The sequence below is a fragment of the Lineus longissimus genome, chromosome 16 (genome assembly GCF_910592395.1).
Source record: "Lineus longissimus chromosome 16, tnLinLong1.2, whole genome shotgun sequence".
NCBI lineage: Eukaryota > Metazoa > Nemertea > Pilidiophora > Heteronemertea > Lineidae > Lineus > Lineus longissimus.
The window spans coordinates 5,447,217-5,463,074 of NC_088323.1; the positions used below are offsets into that span (position 1 = coordinate 5,447,217).

Consider the following 15,858-nt stretch of genomic DNA (forward strand, 5'->3'; position numbering starts at 1 on the left):
ACGGATCTCTCTCTGACGTCAGACAGTGTTAAAAATGATAGTTTGGTTGTGCCTTTGATTGGTCATACCAGCAATCTGGCAGTGGCTTTGTCCTCATCAGACTAAATAGGGGAGCATGGAGGTATATAACAAGGAATCTTTCTCTGTGCAAGACATACCTCAGTAAGATGGTTTGTTATGTGCTTTTGAAGTCGTCATACCAGCATTCTAGCTGTGACTTTGTTCTCATCAGACTAAATAGTGGAGCATGGAGGTATATAATCAAACAACAAGGCACCTTTCTCTATGCGAGACAGCCCTCCAAGGATAGTTTGTTTGTGCCTTTGAAGTGGTCATACCAGTCTTCTCTTTGTCCTCATCAGACTCAATAGGGGAGCATGGAGTTTGACAGCAAGGGATCTCTCTCTCTGTCGTTTGTGCCTTTGCATGGTCATACCAGCAATCTGGCAGTGACTTGTCCTCATCAGACTGAATAGGGGGCATGGAGTTTAACAACAAGGGATCTCTCTCTCTGTCGTTTGTGCCTTTGATTGGTCATACCAGCAATCTGGCAGTGACTTGTCCTCATCAGACTGAATAGGGGAGCATGGAGTTTAACAACAAGGGATCTCTCTCTCTCTGTCGTTTGTGCCTTTGAATGGTCATACCAGCAATCTGGCAGTGACTTGTCCTCATCAGACTGAATAGGGGGATCAACCAACAAGAGATCGTTCTCTGTGCAAGACAGACCTTAGAAAGATGGTTTGGACCAGCATCCTGTTCAGTGGGAATGATACTGTTGGTCGGTTAAACAGCCCAGCATACTTGTTTTGTGTTTCCATTGCAGCTGGGGTCGCAATTGGCTCAATTTGGCCGATTGAGGGAGGACATTTTCACAGTCTACAACTCCTCCTAAGACAGTCCTTGTGAGGATGGCCGTTTGGTCATACCAGCCTTCTAGTTGTAACTTAGCTTTGTCCTTATCAGACTAATGCAGAGCATTCTGTTTGTGACTTTGTCCTCTTCACACTGAACAGGGAAGGATGGAAATAATACTCAAACAACAAAGGATCTTTCACTGTGCAATATAGTCCTTATTAGGAGGACTTATTTGGTTCTTTGGAGTGCTCCTGCCAGCCTTCTGGCTGTGACATTATGTCCTCATCAGACTGAATAGGGAAGAATGCAAATTGCATCCATTCAAACTACATGGAATCATTTTCTGTGCAAGACTCTCCTCATCTGATTGTTTTGTTTTGTGACTTTGAATTGGTCATGCCAGCATTCTCAACTGAATCAAATGCTGTCATTGTCATTTGGTATTGCTTTGTTATGTTTTATCCATTCAGCATTGCAGGTGATGATGACATGACGTGAAGCCACACTACAATGGCCTGTAAACAGTATATGTAGTAGATTCACCAGTGAGGTGCGATTGCAGTGGCCACAAGGCTAGTGAGGTGACCCACTGCATCGGCTAGTGCCATTACTCCTCTGCGGTCATCCAACCAGGCAAATCTTTTTACGGAGCCAATAAATCAAAGACAAGAAAAATCGAATTGAACCGTTCAAAATAATTTTATTGAAATATTCAAATACTTGTAAAGGGTATAAGGCACTCTTTTTTTAGGAGAGAAATGTGTACCAAAAGGCAAAATAAGCTGCCAGTTTCCATTTTCAATCTGATAAAATGCACATGATTTAAACTACACCTGTACGATTCAAGTTCTCGCATTGCAATGAACACATCTGTACAACAGCAATATGGCCACGATTTAAATGCAGTACCTGATACAAATTCATAACTTATAAACGGAGAAATGTTCTGAGTCAATATTTTCACATTTTAAGTTTGCATTTGGCAGTGCTTTCACAAAAAGTATACACTTCACCATAATCTCGCATTTTTATACAGTACACAGCAGCTTCTAAATTGAAGGGAGATTCCATTGTACAACAGCGTCAATATTCCTGATTTTCAAGCAACGAACTCATAAATATCGCCACCTTTTCGCGGGTCATCTCCTCAAATGACCAACCTGAAATCAGAAATTGATTGTTACATTGTATAAAGGGCTTTACAAAAATCTCTGACTCAAACCCGCAAGAACCGAAGCACAACACTTTTCCAAGAGTGACCACAGGGAAGTCACAGCTGCTCAGTAGAAGCAGTAACATTGATACAGTTAATCTTGGTAAAAATGTTCATTTTATGCTTTGTTTCATGCCCCTTAGATGATAGAAAATTTGTCTTCGTGACGCGTGCCACGAAAATAAGTTCTTGAAGCATGATATTTTGGCGTTAGTAGACTTTTACACTCCCACTCTAAATCGAGTTCAACTCACATGAAATCCATTAAGGTATCTTAAGGAAGGCGGCACTTGCTTTGTCGCTTCAATCAGAGACGATAACACCTTGAGGCAGAGTGAAGAAGGAAGCTCAATACTGTGGACCGTCATGTCACGCGACCATAGCTCAGCCGTTCTGAAAAATATCAAGAAAACTTGTTGTCACATGTTCTGTATGGGTCTGGAAAAGGGATATGACTCACAGTGCCACATACAAGGATATATCAGAGGTCTACTTGCACACCAAGAACTTACTCTTTATTCCTGCCTCCTATGCATCCTTGGTACAGCAACTTCACTACAGGCACAAATACCACTTCTTTAGCCGAGGTGTCGACGTCTGGCGTCCCCAGGTAGGCTTGCTGGTCCATCAACCACACCTGAAAAAAACAAAATGCTCCACTCAACTCAAACAAATACTTTTAAACCTATGAATGTTTTAGATTTACTGACAAACTTGAGCCCAGTTTGGTTTAGTAGTATCACATTTCGTAAATAAAGCTGCTTTCATGCATTTTCTGCCCTACATCTATCTATCATTATCACTGTAATGAAGCATCCGAGCACTCGAAGAAACCAACTCACCAATATAAAAGGTTTAAATTTGCCTCCAACTTTACTTTCGACAATAAATCTGAAACTGGTGAAGACCTGGGCTTGATCGAGGAGGAGCCGGCTGAAGAGCACATCACAATACTGGCTGAAAATATCAAGGGAGGACAATATTAAAGGAGGGTAAATACCGAACTTGCCACTCCTGTACATTTTGAAATTTGGCCATGTTGTGAATCAATTTTCCACGTTGCCATGAATCAGGGAGGAACCCAGACTGAGGAGAGGCTCATGTGACACAGAGAGACTGGCTATATAGCCCAACAGAGCATCAATTGAGACATAGCTCTGGGGATCAAGTGAGGAACGAGATTTAACAGCAAGGTTTATAAGAGATATAGGCTCGCTATTACAAGAACTCGGCTCACAACTACTTACTTCGTTGTTAAACTTGAAATAGTTGTCTTTTCTTCGTTTTCTTTTGAAGACGTCACTATGACAGAATGGATGTAGACCTCGGCAAACAATATATCATGGTCTTTATAACCTGTAAGGCAACATGGTATGCGTATCACGTGAGGGGATGTGATACAAATCTTCAAGTCCAGACTACTATCTTTAAAACTGGCAACCTTCTTTAGCGAATACTAAAGCCAGCACTTGGCCTTACTAAAAAGATTTACACTGAAAGTTAAATAAACTGGTTTGTAGCATCCTTACCTGCCCCTATCACTCTAGCACACCTGTCACACACAAGGTCCCCAGAATTCTCCTTCAATCTAAAACAGTGAGAAACACTCTTATTCAGCGCCATATAGAAGTCTGTCTCTCCGATAAGTATTTCATCCTGCCGTGGTTGCAACCTGCTGATCTCGGGAACATCGTCCTTTTCCTTGTGGCAGAACCAATTCTCCGCAACTTCTTGCCAACCGTCAGACGGCAGAGGGAGGACTTTCGAAAATGGCCTGGAGTGGAAGAAATGGGTTTTTTATAAGTATCTAACCCCATAACACCCTTGTTCATTGTTCCATCCCACCTTACACAGCGAACAAGATGTTAAACAAGATAACCACTGGAAAAGTTAGTTGTTAGGTCAACACCTTTTTTACAAGTCCAGTCTCTAGATTTAATGCTTTTCCAATTTGAAGAGTCTTTATACATAGAGTTTCAAGAAACTCTCATAAACCTGAGTGTTCAGCTAAGATCATAAACATCTCACTGTTCATCTTGAACCAAAAATTGGCATAACAGATCTGTTATCATTTATTAATTTACCAAAAAATATTAGAAGAAGTTGAAAAAGATATGGTTGGTACCTGTCCCTGACAAATAATTTCTTTCCACAATTCCGACATGAGACAGCAACTCCTCCATGCTCAAGCAGGCTCTGTACCTCAGACACTATTCTCTTGGTGACCAAACTGTTCTCCTCTATATTCGCAGTTTCATTGACCTTGTCACCGAACAATGACTTTAGCGTCATTCTCCACTGCATCTCTCCACCGGAGACGACATTGAGTCCGTTAGACGACAAGGGGTCGACTGTGAAATCTGTAAATTTGTATTGTTCTCTTCTGCCAGCCAGGGGAACGCGAACAGTTAGGGTATTTTTCTCAGCACGGATTATGGAATAGCTGAATATGGAAAAGGATTACTCGTTATTATTAGTGACATTAGAGAACGCATCGCAGAATCAATCAATCCCATGACAACATCGACCTATACCTGCCCTCCCTCTTTCAGAATGCTTGGCATGCATATCCTACAAAATTGGCCCTTTCAGAGGTTGCCGCGAAAAAATGACGATTGATGTCATGATGAAGTTGACTTGAAAAAAAATTAATGGGACAGACCATTGTCACAGACCATTGTGGTGGTGTTTACCTTTTCAAACAACCATACAAGACGAATTGCACAACAGACAGACGTGGTTTCATTTCTACATAAAGTATAGGAACAGCTGATCTGCTGTACTGGCTTTCGTCGGCCATATTCGCTTCATTCATGCCATCAGACAGATTTGTTGAGTGAAAATGTTGAAATCTGATGCAGTTCCCTTTAACTGGGGAATCCCTCGTGAAAGATGGGAATTCCTTCACGTTGTGCATACATGGTACCAGGTCGCAAAAGTGCAAAATGTCCACGCTGATTGCACGCACTGATCCCCGACAATCGCTACCTGCTTGTGAGTATGGAAAATATGTCGTCACAGCACGCGCGAAATTTAAATAGAACGCACATGGCATTGTTGCCGGAAATCAATGGCAGGGTGTCATGGGTGTGGTCGCTGGACGCTTTTAGGTTCAGCAACCGCATTTTCTCCGATTTTTCGACCTGATAGTGGTCTGAAATGTCACTTTCGTGACGTCTATGCTCGAAAATAGATAATAGTCAATAGACCTGAGTATTTTAGTGGCTGCTTGTGTTGTGTGAGCGCCATAAAACGTTGAAATGTTATCAAGTAAAGGGAAGGTCGGTCCAGGCCCAGATTTGGAAGTGGAGCTGGGAGTGGGGCTCGAAGATGTCCCAAACGCTTCAGAAGAAGATGATGAATTGCCTGTACCAAAGGAAGTGGTAGAAGATTTAGTGAGACGATTTAGCCATAATGCTGCAGACCCTTTCGTTGATGTTGAGGCGGAATCGAATGATGATGATGGGGAAGGTAGGACAATTCAGCACTAAGCCATGGTCCGGGTCACTGGTCACTGGTGGTCAGGCCAAGCCAGCCCAAGGCCAGGGTAGCATGCTTCCATGAACATTTTGAACTGAAAAAGTACCTGTCCACCCATCTCAATTGTCGAATTGATGATTCCTGGGTCACACTCGTTGACTCAAGTCACTATGTGCCTAGGGTAGGGGCCCAAATAACATCACATCAGAAGACATATGAATTTTATGATAATTGGGATTGGCACGTCCCCATCATGCCTGTACTTGACACTGGTAGACTGAGAGAGGTGCTGATCAAGAAAGAGGGGAATTGGCCACAAAAAATACTTCGGCGCCCTCACCCGGCTTTTGTCATGCATGGTCTTCTGTATCCACCCCTGTGCAACTGTGAAGTGTACTACAACTTGTAAAAAAGGTTTTATTTGGCATTTTTTCAGCTGAAACGAGGAGGATGAGCATAATAATGGGGTTGTCTTCCCTGAAAGCGTACACCAGGGCCAAAAAAAAGAAGGCAGGTGAAACACCTTGTGATGAGCAGTTGGCAAAATGGTTCAGGGTCTCCCCTAACAATCAGATGACGCAGAAGGTCTTCCGCAGTGGGGCTGCAATAACTTCAGAACGTACCAGGCAGTTGTCTGGCTGGAGCAAATTCATTATTCATCCATTCAGTTCATTCAGGTATGCTGATATTGAAGGTTCTTTTTCTGCCCTGATGCAATGGTCAGACTTGAATGTTCCCTCTAAATCAACTAGACTTAGATGTTTTCACCCCAAATGTTGGTTCAGTACTCAGACTGACATTATCTTCCATGTGATAAAGAAAATTTTCAAAAAATGTTCATATTTTACATTTCCCGAGGTGAGCACATGGTCCCTGGACCATTTCATTTTCAAAAATCGTCCGGTTGGCTAACTAAATAACTCTTTTCTTAAATTCCTAGGTGGTACTGGGACATGTTCATGGTCGCAGTCCTGATGACTGATATCATCATACTGCCCATCAATATCTCCTTCTTCTCTGAAGTCCAAGCCGAAGGACTCGAAGCCGACTACAACCATACTCTGAACATCATCATGCTGGCTTTTGACTTTGTCTTTCTCATTGACATCATCTTGAACTTTCGGACAGGGTATCTGAATGAGTGGACTGAGAAGGTTTGTAGGGCCTATCATCTAATTGTGCAAGACTGGAGCAGCCCTTAATCTTTTTTGGTCTGGTGAGCTACCAGATCACTAAGACTTATAAAAGTTTCTTACCACCAGAACAAATAGAGGAAAACTTCAATCTTAACAAAATATCAAAATCTAAGCTTCCAACCTGACCAAAAGAACAAATTATTTAGTTGAATTGAAGCCCAAGATTCCTGTGAGCAATCTGATTTTGCTCCTAAATTGTGCAATGTTAACCACCAGACAAAATGAGACACGCGTGATTGTTTGAAATTCTAAACTTCAGTTTAATGTAGATTGTGATGTCACTGAATATGATTCTGTGATTCCTTCAGGTGATTTTAGACGGGACGGAAGTAGCGAGACACTACGCTAAAACATGGTTTTCCCTTGACATCCTGTCTTCAGTACCATTTGATCAGTTGTACATGCTGTTCACAGGAGGGACAGGCCTGGAGAATGAAGACACTATTCTTGCCTTTAGAATATTGAAGTGAGTTTTTAATCATTCTAGTTTGGGCTGTGTTGTATTTTATCCATGTACAGTGACGTTAAAATATATATACAGTGAAACCACCCTTAGAGGACACCTCTCTACTAAGGACACCCTCTTTATGAAGGACACTACTGACCTCTTTAATCCCTCAGGAGAAAAGACGCTTTTATTACAATAGTTACATCAGGTTCTCTAATCTTGTTGGTTCCATTTCTTATTCCAGGCTGACAAAACTACTCTGTCTTCTTCGAGTTCTTCGCATGCTGAGATTGTTGAGATACATCAACAGACTGGAGGAGGTAAATGTAGTGTAGTGTAGGTCTAACCAAGAATAAACGACTTTGTTTCATCCAGATAAAACCTATTTGGCCAGGACCAAATATTTACTGATAAACATACATTTGGCTGGGAACGAATTTGCCCCAATAGAGAGGATATATCCGGCTAACAGAAGTTTTCGTAAAGAGAGTCTTCACTCTATCAAATGGTAATGGTTTTCCTTGTTATATTTTCAGGCTGTTGCAGAAGCAATCAACTTAGATGGAAGTGTCATCCGAGTGTTCAACTTGATTTTTCTTATAATGATGGTGTCTCACTGGAATGGATGCATTCAATACCTAAGTGTATTCATCGCCGAATTTCCTGAGAAATCATGGGTTATGATAGACGGTCTCAAGGTAAGCTTGCGGATTTCACCCTTCTACCAGGTGGGACAAAAAAAGGATGCATGATCCAAAATGATTCTGAGTCATTTTGATGTTAAGGCTGATGTGAATAGATACTAGCCCCACCTGTATCCTCCCAAGTTAATCTATTCGAAATTGAACTGAAAACTTTATTTTCAGAATGCAACTGCTGGAGAGAAATACACCAGTTCATTGTTCAGAGCCATGTCTCATATGCTGAGCATTGGGTATGGCAGTAAACCGCCATTTCACGTCGTGGATCAATGGACGGTTATGCTGAGCATGATGGTGGGGGCAACGTTTTACGCTCTCTTCATTGGTCACATGTCATCTCTTCTCGTCAATATGGACGCTGCTGGGAGAGTTTATAATGAAAAGGTGAGAGGTGGATGAAAACCAGTTGGACAGATGTAATGTACAAACGTTGACCAATATACTTTGAACCAACTTTAAGGTGGGAATGGGTGTACCTCAAACCCGAATCCTGCTAAAAATGCACTTGCTGACAGTAACGAGTCAGATAAGGAGCACAGGGAATTTGCCCTGCACGCTGGCAGAATCGACAGCTGAATGATCCCTCATGTCCAAGTCCTGTCTGCCATGGTAAGATTTACGAGGTTCCTCAAAGGTGCTGCATCTTTCAATCATATTTTCCAGGTGACGCAAGTTAAAGAATACATGAAGTATCGGCGTCTCCCGATGAGGCTTCAGCAGCGGGTTTTTGACTACTATGAACACAAGTATCAGAGGAAGTACTTCGACGAGGAGGACATTCTCAACATGAGCATGTCACATGTCCTGAAGAAGGTAAATAAGGCTGAAAGGGTGGATGTCGTCCTGGGTGCCGACAAATGGTACCCAGGTTCGAGATCGACTGGACAATAAACACCCTGGGTGCCATTACACTAGACAAATAGTACCCAGCTTCTTTTTGCCTGGCTTACGGATCTTAGGGACGACGTTTCTGTACTGCCACTGGGTGCTGTTTGTCTAGTGTAATGGCACCCAGGGTGCTTATTGTCCAGTCGATCTCAAACCTTGGTGCCATTTGTCGGCACCCAGGACGACATCCACCCTTTCAGCGTAAATAAGTGCGCCTGTGGTCCTGGGAGGGGGGGGGGCTAAGCTATAGCATGAATCCCGTCAACATTTCTGGATAGGTCTACCGGTACAATGCTTTGTCTTCTTTCAGGAAATCATGTCGCACAACTGCCAGAATTTGGTGAAGAAAGTCTCCTTTCTTTCAAATGGTCCTCCAGAGTTCATACTGGATATCATATCTCATCTCAAATTTGAGGTATTCATGCCTGGAGATTACATCATTGAGGCAGGCAAGAGGGGAAGCTGTATGTACTTTGTCGAGTATGGGAAGGTGGAGGTGATCCTTCCGAGTGGACAGGTGGTCAACCGTCTGGTGGATGGTAGTCACTTTGGGGGTAAGTAAAAGATGCATTGCAGTTATGCAATGTTTTCAACTTGTTCAACATGCAGATAGATGGATCCTACATCGGCAAAAGATCCTGAAATAGATTTATATGTAGAATTAGGCACATCCTGGCCTAAAGAATTGAGGTTTGGCAAGTCAGTTATTTTTCACGCTAATCTAGCTGTTATGATTTCCATTTCGTAGAAATTGCCCTGCTGATGGATGAACGAAGGGTGGCCTCTGTTAAAGCAGTAGAGGTGTGCGACTGCTACCGTTTGACCAGAAACCACTTCAATTCTGTGCTCCTAGATTTCCCCTACATGCGCAAACACATGGAGAAAGTTGTTCGGGATCGACTCATGAGCATCAAGAGGCACAGCCGTGAACCCTTGCCATCAGATGTGGAGATGTAAGTAGAAAGGAGAACACTGTATTTGTTGTTTAACTTAAGCTGCCAGTGTGATATCACGATCATCATCTTGACGCATCAGTGGAATTCGGCTTCATTGGCTTTTTTTCTTTTCTTTAACATGTCCTTTTCTTTTCAGAACTGACAGGCTAAATAAAATACAAAACAAGGGTGCCTCGGTGGGAGTTGTCGGGGAAGACCCAAGGTAAGTTCCATACTGAACTTGTACACTGACACTTCTTTCGTGAATATATTGTACTAGGTGAAAGTCCCGGGCTCGGGGTTGAAGTGCAAGGGTAACATGCCAAGCGGGACAGCCTGAACAGACAGTGCTGTCACAAGATCATTGCAGACACTTTGACATTCTCATTCTGAATAGACAAGAAAATTATTCACGCTCTTCTTCACTATACTCAATATTACAGATTTAGATTGACCTCCACGCTGTAGCAACTTCTACATGTATTTAAACTCTTTTCAGGCCCAATAGCTTGAGCTTGTGTCGTATCAGCGAGGACGAGAATACTGATCGAGCTGGGGATGCAGATTATGGAGAGGCTTTAGGACCAACTACAGATAGCGTCGAAAATACGCTTTCGCGGGAGGAACGTCCACAAAAACTTGGCACATGGAGCGTTCAAGACACAAGGAGGGAAGATGACTAGTGTTGCAAAATATTTGAACCATCTTCTCTAGATGTGGACTGGATGTGACAAGAGGATGAATCTTATAATGAACTGAGCCAGCATGTTCCCAAAGGCCTGCCTGGGAGGATAGTACCAAAGCAAGGACAGTAGAGACTGCCCGAGATGAATCCGAGTTGGATGGTTACTTGCTATGGCCTGTCATAGAACACTTAAATTCGCTAAAAATTACTCATTGCTTTTGTTGGAATCACCTTGTTTGGTTCATATCAAGGCAAATTCTACTGTAGACAGACAACGAAGACTTTGGCCCGCAGACATTGATCACAGCACTGTTAAATGCTAATGTAGATTGCGGATCACACATTGTTATGTTTGTGTGGTTCAGAGGAGAGTATGTGATAGACAATATGATAGATTATCTCAATATGTCAGTGCTCCTGCTCCATTCACTGGACTCTGTGCCATTGAGGAAATTGTCGATCGTAAATGATTGTTTTACTAGAAAGAAGTAATAAGACATTGGTTTCATTTATTCACGCAGTGATGGTTGATCAAATGTAATATAATCATTATCTTAGCATGCTTAGTGAATTGCTCATCCCAACGTTTTTTTAATAAATATCTAATCATTATAGTCCTATATCTTTGGCAAGAAATTTGAAATAATTATTGTTATTCATAAAAGATTCAGCATCATAGTGTTTATTTGTACATAGTGTCAATAGTATCATAATATATGCAGCTATCCAAATATTTTGTAGGTGAATGGTCGGTGATGAAAAAATTGAATTTGAAACATTCGTTCGTTATCATTTTGAATATTGAATATTGTTGGCCAAGTATTCCCAGTTTCAGCAGCATTACAGGTCATTATATGGATGTTTGGACATGAATCTAGATAGTTTAGCGAAGACGTTTTTATGTCCAAGGTGATATCTTGTCACCAGTAGGTAGCACTCAGTGAAATACATAGAACAATTATCGAGCCAAGTGTTTATCATAGAAAATAATTTATTCAAAAACATACACATTTGAACAAAGCAACATTATCTTTTAAAAGCATATTACAAGATGACATAACGTCGTACCAGTACATTATGAATATGTGGTTTATATGACGACCGATAGATGATTTCAAATCAAACTAACAATAGTAAAGGTACGTACATCAACTTTTACAAGCTATTTAACTTGTATAATACTAATTTTCAGAATCATAAAACAAACAGTTGAAATGTACATGAACATGTGTATAGCTTCTCTAATCTATACTTGATTATAATCACCATGTGTACGATTTGTCTCGCTCGTTCCCGGAGTAATTGGAAACAGTAATCGCAATGCAAGAAACAATGGTGTCACACTCTCGTCTAACTCTTGGCATCCCTTTCATTTTCGCAGAACAACTTTCCTCTTTGACTTAGTTGACTCGATGAGGTGTTTTCGGTGGGGACTCGGCAGACCGAGATCGGCTTTTGCAGGAGTGTGGGGTTCGACAATGTCCCATACGTTTTCTGTCTTCAGGTGAATGACGAGGAGGTCTGCTGCATGCAAGTGACCTGCAATGATGAATAAGACTTCCTTAGCCCATGCATCAGACATGTAAGAGAATGATCTAAACCAAAAGTCATTGCAACCGCATGAAATTATGTTGCATGGCTTGTTATGGCAATTTCCATATCAATAACTTTCAAGCATAGTCCCAATCTTATCTTAATTTATGCCAGATAACTTGAGCTGGGTGTTTTTTGGCCAAAACCCATTTCTACATACCAAGGGGACTACAGAGGTTCCTCACTGACGTCACATGATGACGTTGCCAATTGTTTTGCACTGCCATATTGGCCGTCGCACGTGGTCACGACGTAAAGGAAATGCATTGGCAGGTAGCTGTCAAAACATCACGTGAAGAACCTCTACACTTGAATGAACTTACTTGCACTGATTGCACTGTCAATAGGGTAAATGCCTGCAGTGTTAGAGATGTACGGATCAGCTCCTGCAAATATAAAATCATCATTTCCAAAACATCTATTGACAGGCTGCTGTGAAACAAAGAGAGTGGAGACTGATGAGTTAAGCCTCGGAAGCAGGCAGAGCAAATACATGGACATCGTATTTCTATCTTGAAGTACACTTCCTTTGCACTATTTCCTCTTCCTTTAATTCCAGTCATGGTGCCAAGGTCATAAAGATGTTACTGATTCGGCACAGAATGCTTCTTATCCTTACCATGTTTCAACAGGAATTTGATAAGAGGAACAATTCCTTTACTCGCTGCTCGGTGTAGGCACGTGTAACCAGAGCTGTTCTGCGCATTCACGTCACATCCTGCAAAGAAACTCAAGGATTTGTAGTTTTCAGACATGTCATCTTTATAGTGTGTTAAAAGCCAGAAGACGAAAACGCGCTGCCTGCAACTTAACTCACTTACCAGCTTTCATGAGATCTTCCAGTAGGTCATATTGGTCCTTCTCCGAGTTTATGATACCAAATGTAGCCAGGTAGAGAGGGGAGTCGCCAGCCTTGGTGGATACAGTTATATCTGCTCCAGCTAAGGTAAAAACACAAAATTTGTAAATTTGCTCCTGACCATCATGTGCTGTTTCAGTAATTCAATAAATTCGGAATGCTATTTTGTACCAGTACAGCATATTTGTTACCTCAGATTCCATATACAGTAGAACCTCTCTATTAAGGACACCCATGGGACTGACAATTGCTGTCCTTAATAGAGAGGTGTCCTGATTAGAGAGGTCAAATTGAATGGAAACAACCAATTTGGGACCAAAAGAAGTGTCCTTAATAGAGTGGTGTCCGCTAAGGGAGGTTCCACTGTATTTGCATTCTTTCAATGTATCATCCTAGGCTTAGCCATCAGAAAATGAATCCCTCATTATAGGAATTCAGGTTCCTTAACTAATCACCTGCCGCATAGCGGACGAACTAATTGAACGCAGCAGATGTTACCTTTGATACGTCAAGAATGACAAGGTGGACAGAAAGCCACTGTAGATTTACGCACCTTTCTCTAGCATGAAGTTTACAAGCTGTCTTTCTCCACTGATGCAGGCACACTGAAATAATCAACGAGAGTTTGAAAATTGAAGTGAGAGAGAGACCTTTGAGTCGATATTCAATCCATTTCCCAGTCAAAAACTGAGCAACTCATGTTTTTCCTGTAAAGGTTAGGCAAGCTGAAAAATATTGCCACTTGGCAGGGACGGGAAATATTTGAAGATAGCAACACGGTTTACTCTGTCGTTGCACATAAATTCATGCTTTTTTCCAAGTTCAAAAAGTACAAATGCATGTTGAGATTTCAGATGGATTCTTAGCTAACAATGCTCTTATAATGCTGATCTTACCAGGAATAGTGTCAATCCATTCCCAGGTAGTGTTCTGTTCACATCCAGTTTGAGTGTTTGCATCAGTTTGATGACAGCTTCTGTGTGGCCAGGTTGATCGGCAGTCTGAATGAGAAGACACATCACCGATATCAAAAATTGATAAAAAGACTTGTCTACAGTTGGTTGACATCAACCCATTTTAAACAAAGATTTACGAGTGAAATGACCTAAGTAAGCCATTATGCTATAACCATGGTTAGTTTCTACAATATCTAGGAATATAATCTTCTGAGTATCCCACTGCCAACATCTACAGATCTCTTAATTTATCATTCTCCGAAGCAGCGATAATATTGTTTGGGACTGTTCTATTCAACTTACCTTCGCCAAGTCAAAGATGCCAAGACCACCAGGAGTGTCAGCCTTGCCTTCCATTTCTTCTTGTTCCTTCTCAGATGGCTCATTGTCATTTTCATCTCCCTTTTTATCCTTCGGTACATTCCTCAGGATTTTGGCTGAAAACAATATTTGAAATTTTACTGTCAGTACGCTGTAGGGAGCTTTAGGCTTTTTTCTCTCCCACTCCCAGTACAAGTGGCATTGTTTGGTTTCAGCCACATCACAGTACTGCATCATCTAGTCATTCTAGAGAACCAGACTTACTTCAACAGATTAAACAAGTACCCATACTTACTTGTGGCCACAACAAGGACAAAATAAAGCACAAAACCAAGACAAATGCACAACGTTTTCAGGGTCCAAAGATTGGGGTACTGTTCTCCCAGGCGCTCAGTGAGAGCTGCAAGCCGGTCGCGTAGGTCTTTCAACACTTTGAGTAGTACAAACTGATCACTTGGGTCTTTCATCATTTCGAGAAACTTTTCAGATCCTGAAAGAAAAAACATACTTCAGAAAAATCTGAATGAGGAGATCGTTGCTAACCTGTCGACTTGTGATCAGAACCACATCATAGGCCATTGACCTCTCAATGCCACAGAGGGCAAGGCTCAAATGCACAACTGACATGGTGGAAACTAACAGAACAACCATTGTCAGTTGTCCATTAGGAAGCTCTAAATCGTGCGACTTGGCCTGACGTTATTTCAGCCCTCAACAGTTGTCATTGATCCTTTGTAACGTGAGGGTTTGTTCCAGGTGAAATGCATGACCAGTCAGTGCCCAAACAAATTTGGTCGCAACTGTCTAACACTACCATGCGGGTGCTATGCCTACCACTTTCAAAATATGGTCCAACTAGCTGTTGTAGATAAGCCACATTACGTCGGGAGAAATGACAGAAGACCATAAGAAACTGGTAGACATATGTCCACATGACCCCAGCACACCAGTTGACTGTATCCTGAAAGTGACGCAGGCTTTCTGGATTAAACTCCACAAATTGAAACCATTCCATTTTGAAATGTCAGGTAAGGGACTGAAATGGAAAGATGAAATATCAGAATGGTTTACAATTTTAAAAACACCTCAATATATAATATAGCCAATAGGCAGCCACAAGAAGCCTACGGCTACATCTTAAGCTAAGTCTTCACCAGTGCTGGGACAGAGAAGCAACATTGATTAACCCCTGAATAGGTGGATTACTGAAGGCTTTGTTCACACCAGAAAGGAAGGACATAGGCACAACCATGGCAAACGAAGACAAAAACGCTCATCATATTCTGCGGACAAGGAATATCAATATTCAATCAAGCAATGATATGATTGATTTCATGTGCCGTGGGATGTGGGATGTGCTCATGTATTGTAACACGCGCTGCAGTAGTGCCATGCTTTTCCTCGTCTTCATCATTATTCTTATTTGGCATTTTTGCTGGACCTGGTGTGGCACTGGAATGTGGACACGTCCTTCGACTACTTGGATCAATCAATATTTCATTGTTTTTAGTGATTAACTATCTTGCCTTTTAACAACAGTTTCTTCGAAATTATGATGTATTAAGGGCGTGAAGACAGTTTTATTCCTTCAAATTTCCCTCACTTTCTGCAAATCCGCCATCTTGGAAAAAGCAGACGATCCGGTTGCTGCTAAAATGAGGACTTGGAAACGCAGCTCAGCTGGCACGTGGATTGTCAGACTACTGAAGTTCATCATCATCTAAA

General features: G+C 41.7%; 3 protein-coding genes across 3 annotated transcripts; 1 reads left to right on the plus strand and 2 right to left on the minus strand.

Annotated features, from left to right (window-relative positions):
- Positions 1–1,547: 1,547 nt before the first annotated feature.
- LOC135500581 (E3 ubiquitin-protein ligase E3D-like) lies at positions 1,548–4,941 on the minus strand. Its single transcript, XM_064792124.1, has 8 exons — positions 4,765–4,941; positions 4,197–4,514; positions 3,601–3,845; positions 3,319–3,427; positions 2,914–3,028; positions 2,584–2,708; positions 2,326–2,464; positions 1,548–2,018 (listed from the first exon to the last, which is right to left on the minus strand). The coding sequence occupies exons 1-8, from the start codon at positions 4,884–4,886 to the stop codon at positions 1,998–2,000; spliced, it is 1,194 nt and encodes a 397-aa protein (XP_064648194.1). The 5' UTR covers positions 4,887–4,941; the 3' UTR covers positions 1,548–1,997.
- A 390-nt stretch (positions 4,942–5,331) lies between these two features.
- LOC135500802 (potassium/sodium hyperpolarization-activated cyclic nucleotide-gated channel 1-like) lies at positions 5,332–10,402 on the plus strand. Its single transcript, XM_064792453.1, is given in 12 exon segments — positions 5,332–5,542; positions 5,988–6,228; positions 6,492–6,705; positions 7,056–7,213; positions 7,440–7,531; positions 7,745–7,893; positions 8,062–8,280; positions 8,560–8,709; positions 9,095–9,338; positions 9,533–9,737; positions 9,877–9,942; positions 10,219–10,402. Coding segments are annotated over 12 exon segments (2,133 nt in total).
- A 1,256-nt stretch (positions 10,403–11,658) lies between these two features.
- On the minus strand, positions 11,659–15,754 carry LOC135500803 (ankyrin-3-like). The gene is made up of 10 exons (XM_064792454.1): positions 15,737–15,754; positions 14,968–15,094; positions 14,429–14,623; positions 14,116–14,249; positions 13,753–13,857; positions 13,410–13,461; positions 12,819–12,938; positions 12,617–12,715; positions 12,321–12,383; positions 11,659–11,943 (listed from the first exon to the last, which is right to left on the minus strand). The coding sequence occupies exons 1-10, from the start codon at positions 15,752–15,754 to the stop codon at positions 11,774–11,776; spliced, it is 1,083 nt and encodes a 360-aa protein (XP_064648524.1). The 3' UTR covers positions 11,659–11,773.
- Positions 15,755–15,858: the final 104 nt, after the last annotated feature.

Coding starts and splice junctions, on each gene's coding strand:
- LOC135500581 (XM_064792124.1), bottom strand. CDS start 4,886: ATGAATGAAGCGAATATGGCCGACGAAAGCCAGTACAGCAGATCAGCT. Junction 4,515..4,764: donor TTGTATGGTTGTTTGAAAAG/GTAAACACCACC, acceptor TTCCATATTCAG/CTATTCCATAATCCGTGCTG. Junction 2,019..2,325: donor GATACCTTAATGGATTTCAT/GTGAGTTGAACT, acceptor TTCTGATTTCAG/GTTGGTCATTTGAGGAGATG.
- LOC135500803 (XM_064792454.1), bottom strand. Junction 14,624..14,967: donor TGGACCATATTTTGAAAGTG/GTAGGCATAGCA, acceptor TTTTTCTTTCAG/GATCTGAAAAGTTTCTCGAA. Junction 13,462..13,752: donor ATGGATTGACACTATTCCTG/GTAAGATCAGCA, acceptor TGATTATTTCAG/TGTGCCTGCATCAGTGGAGA.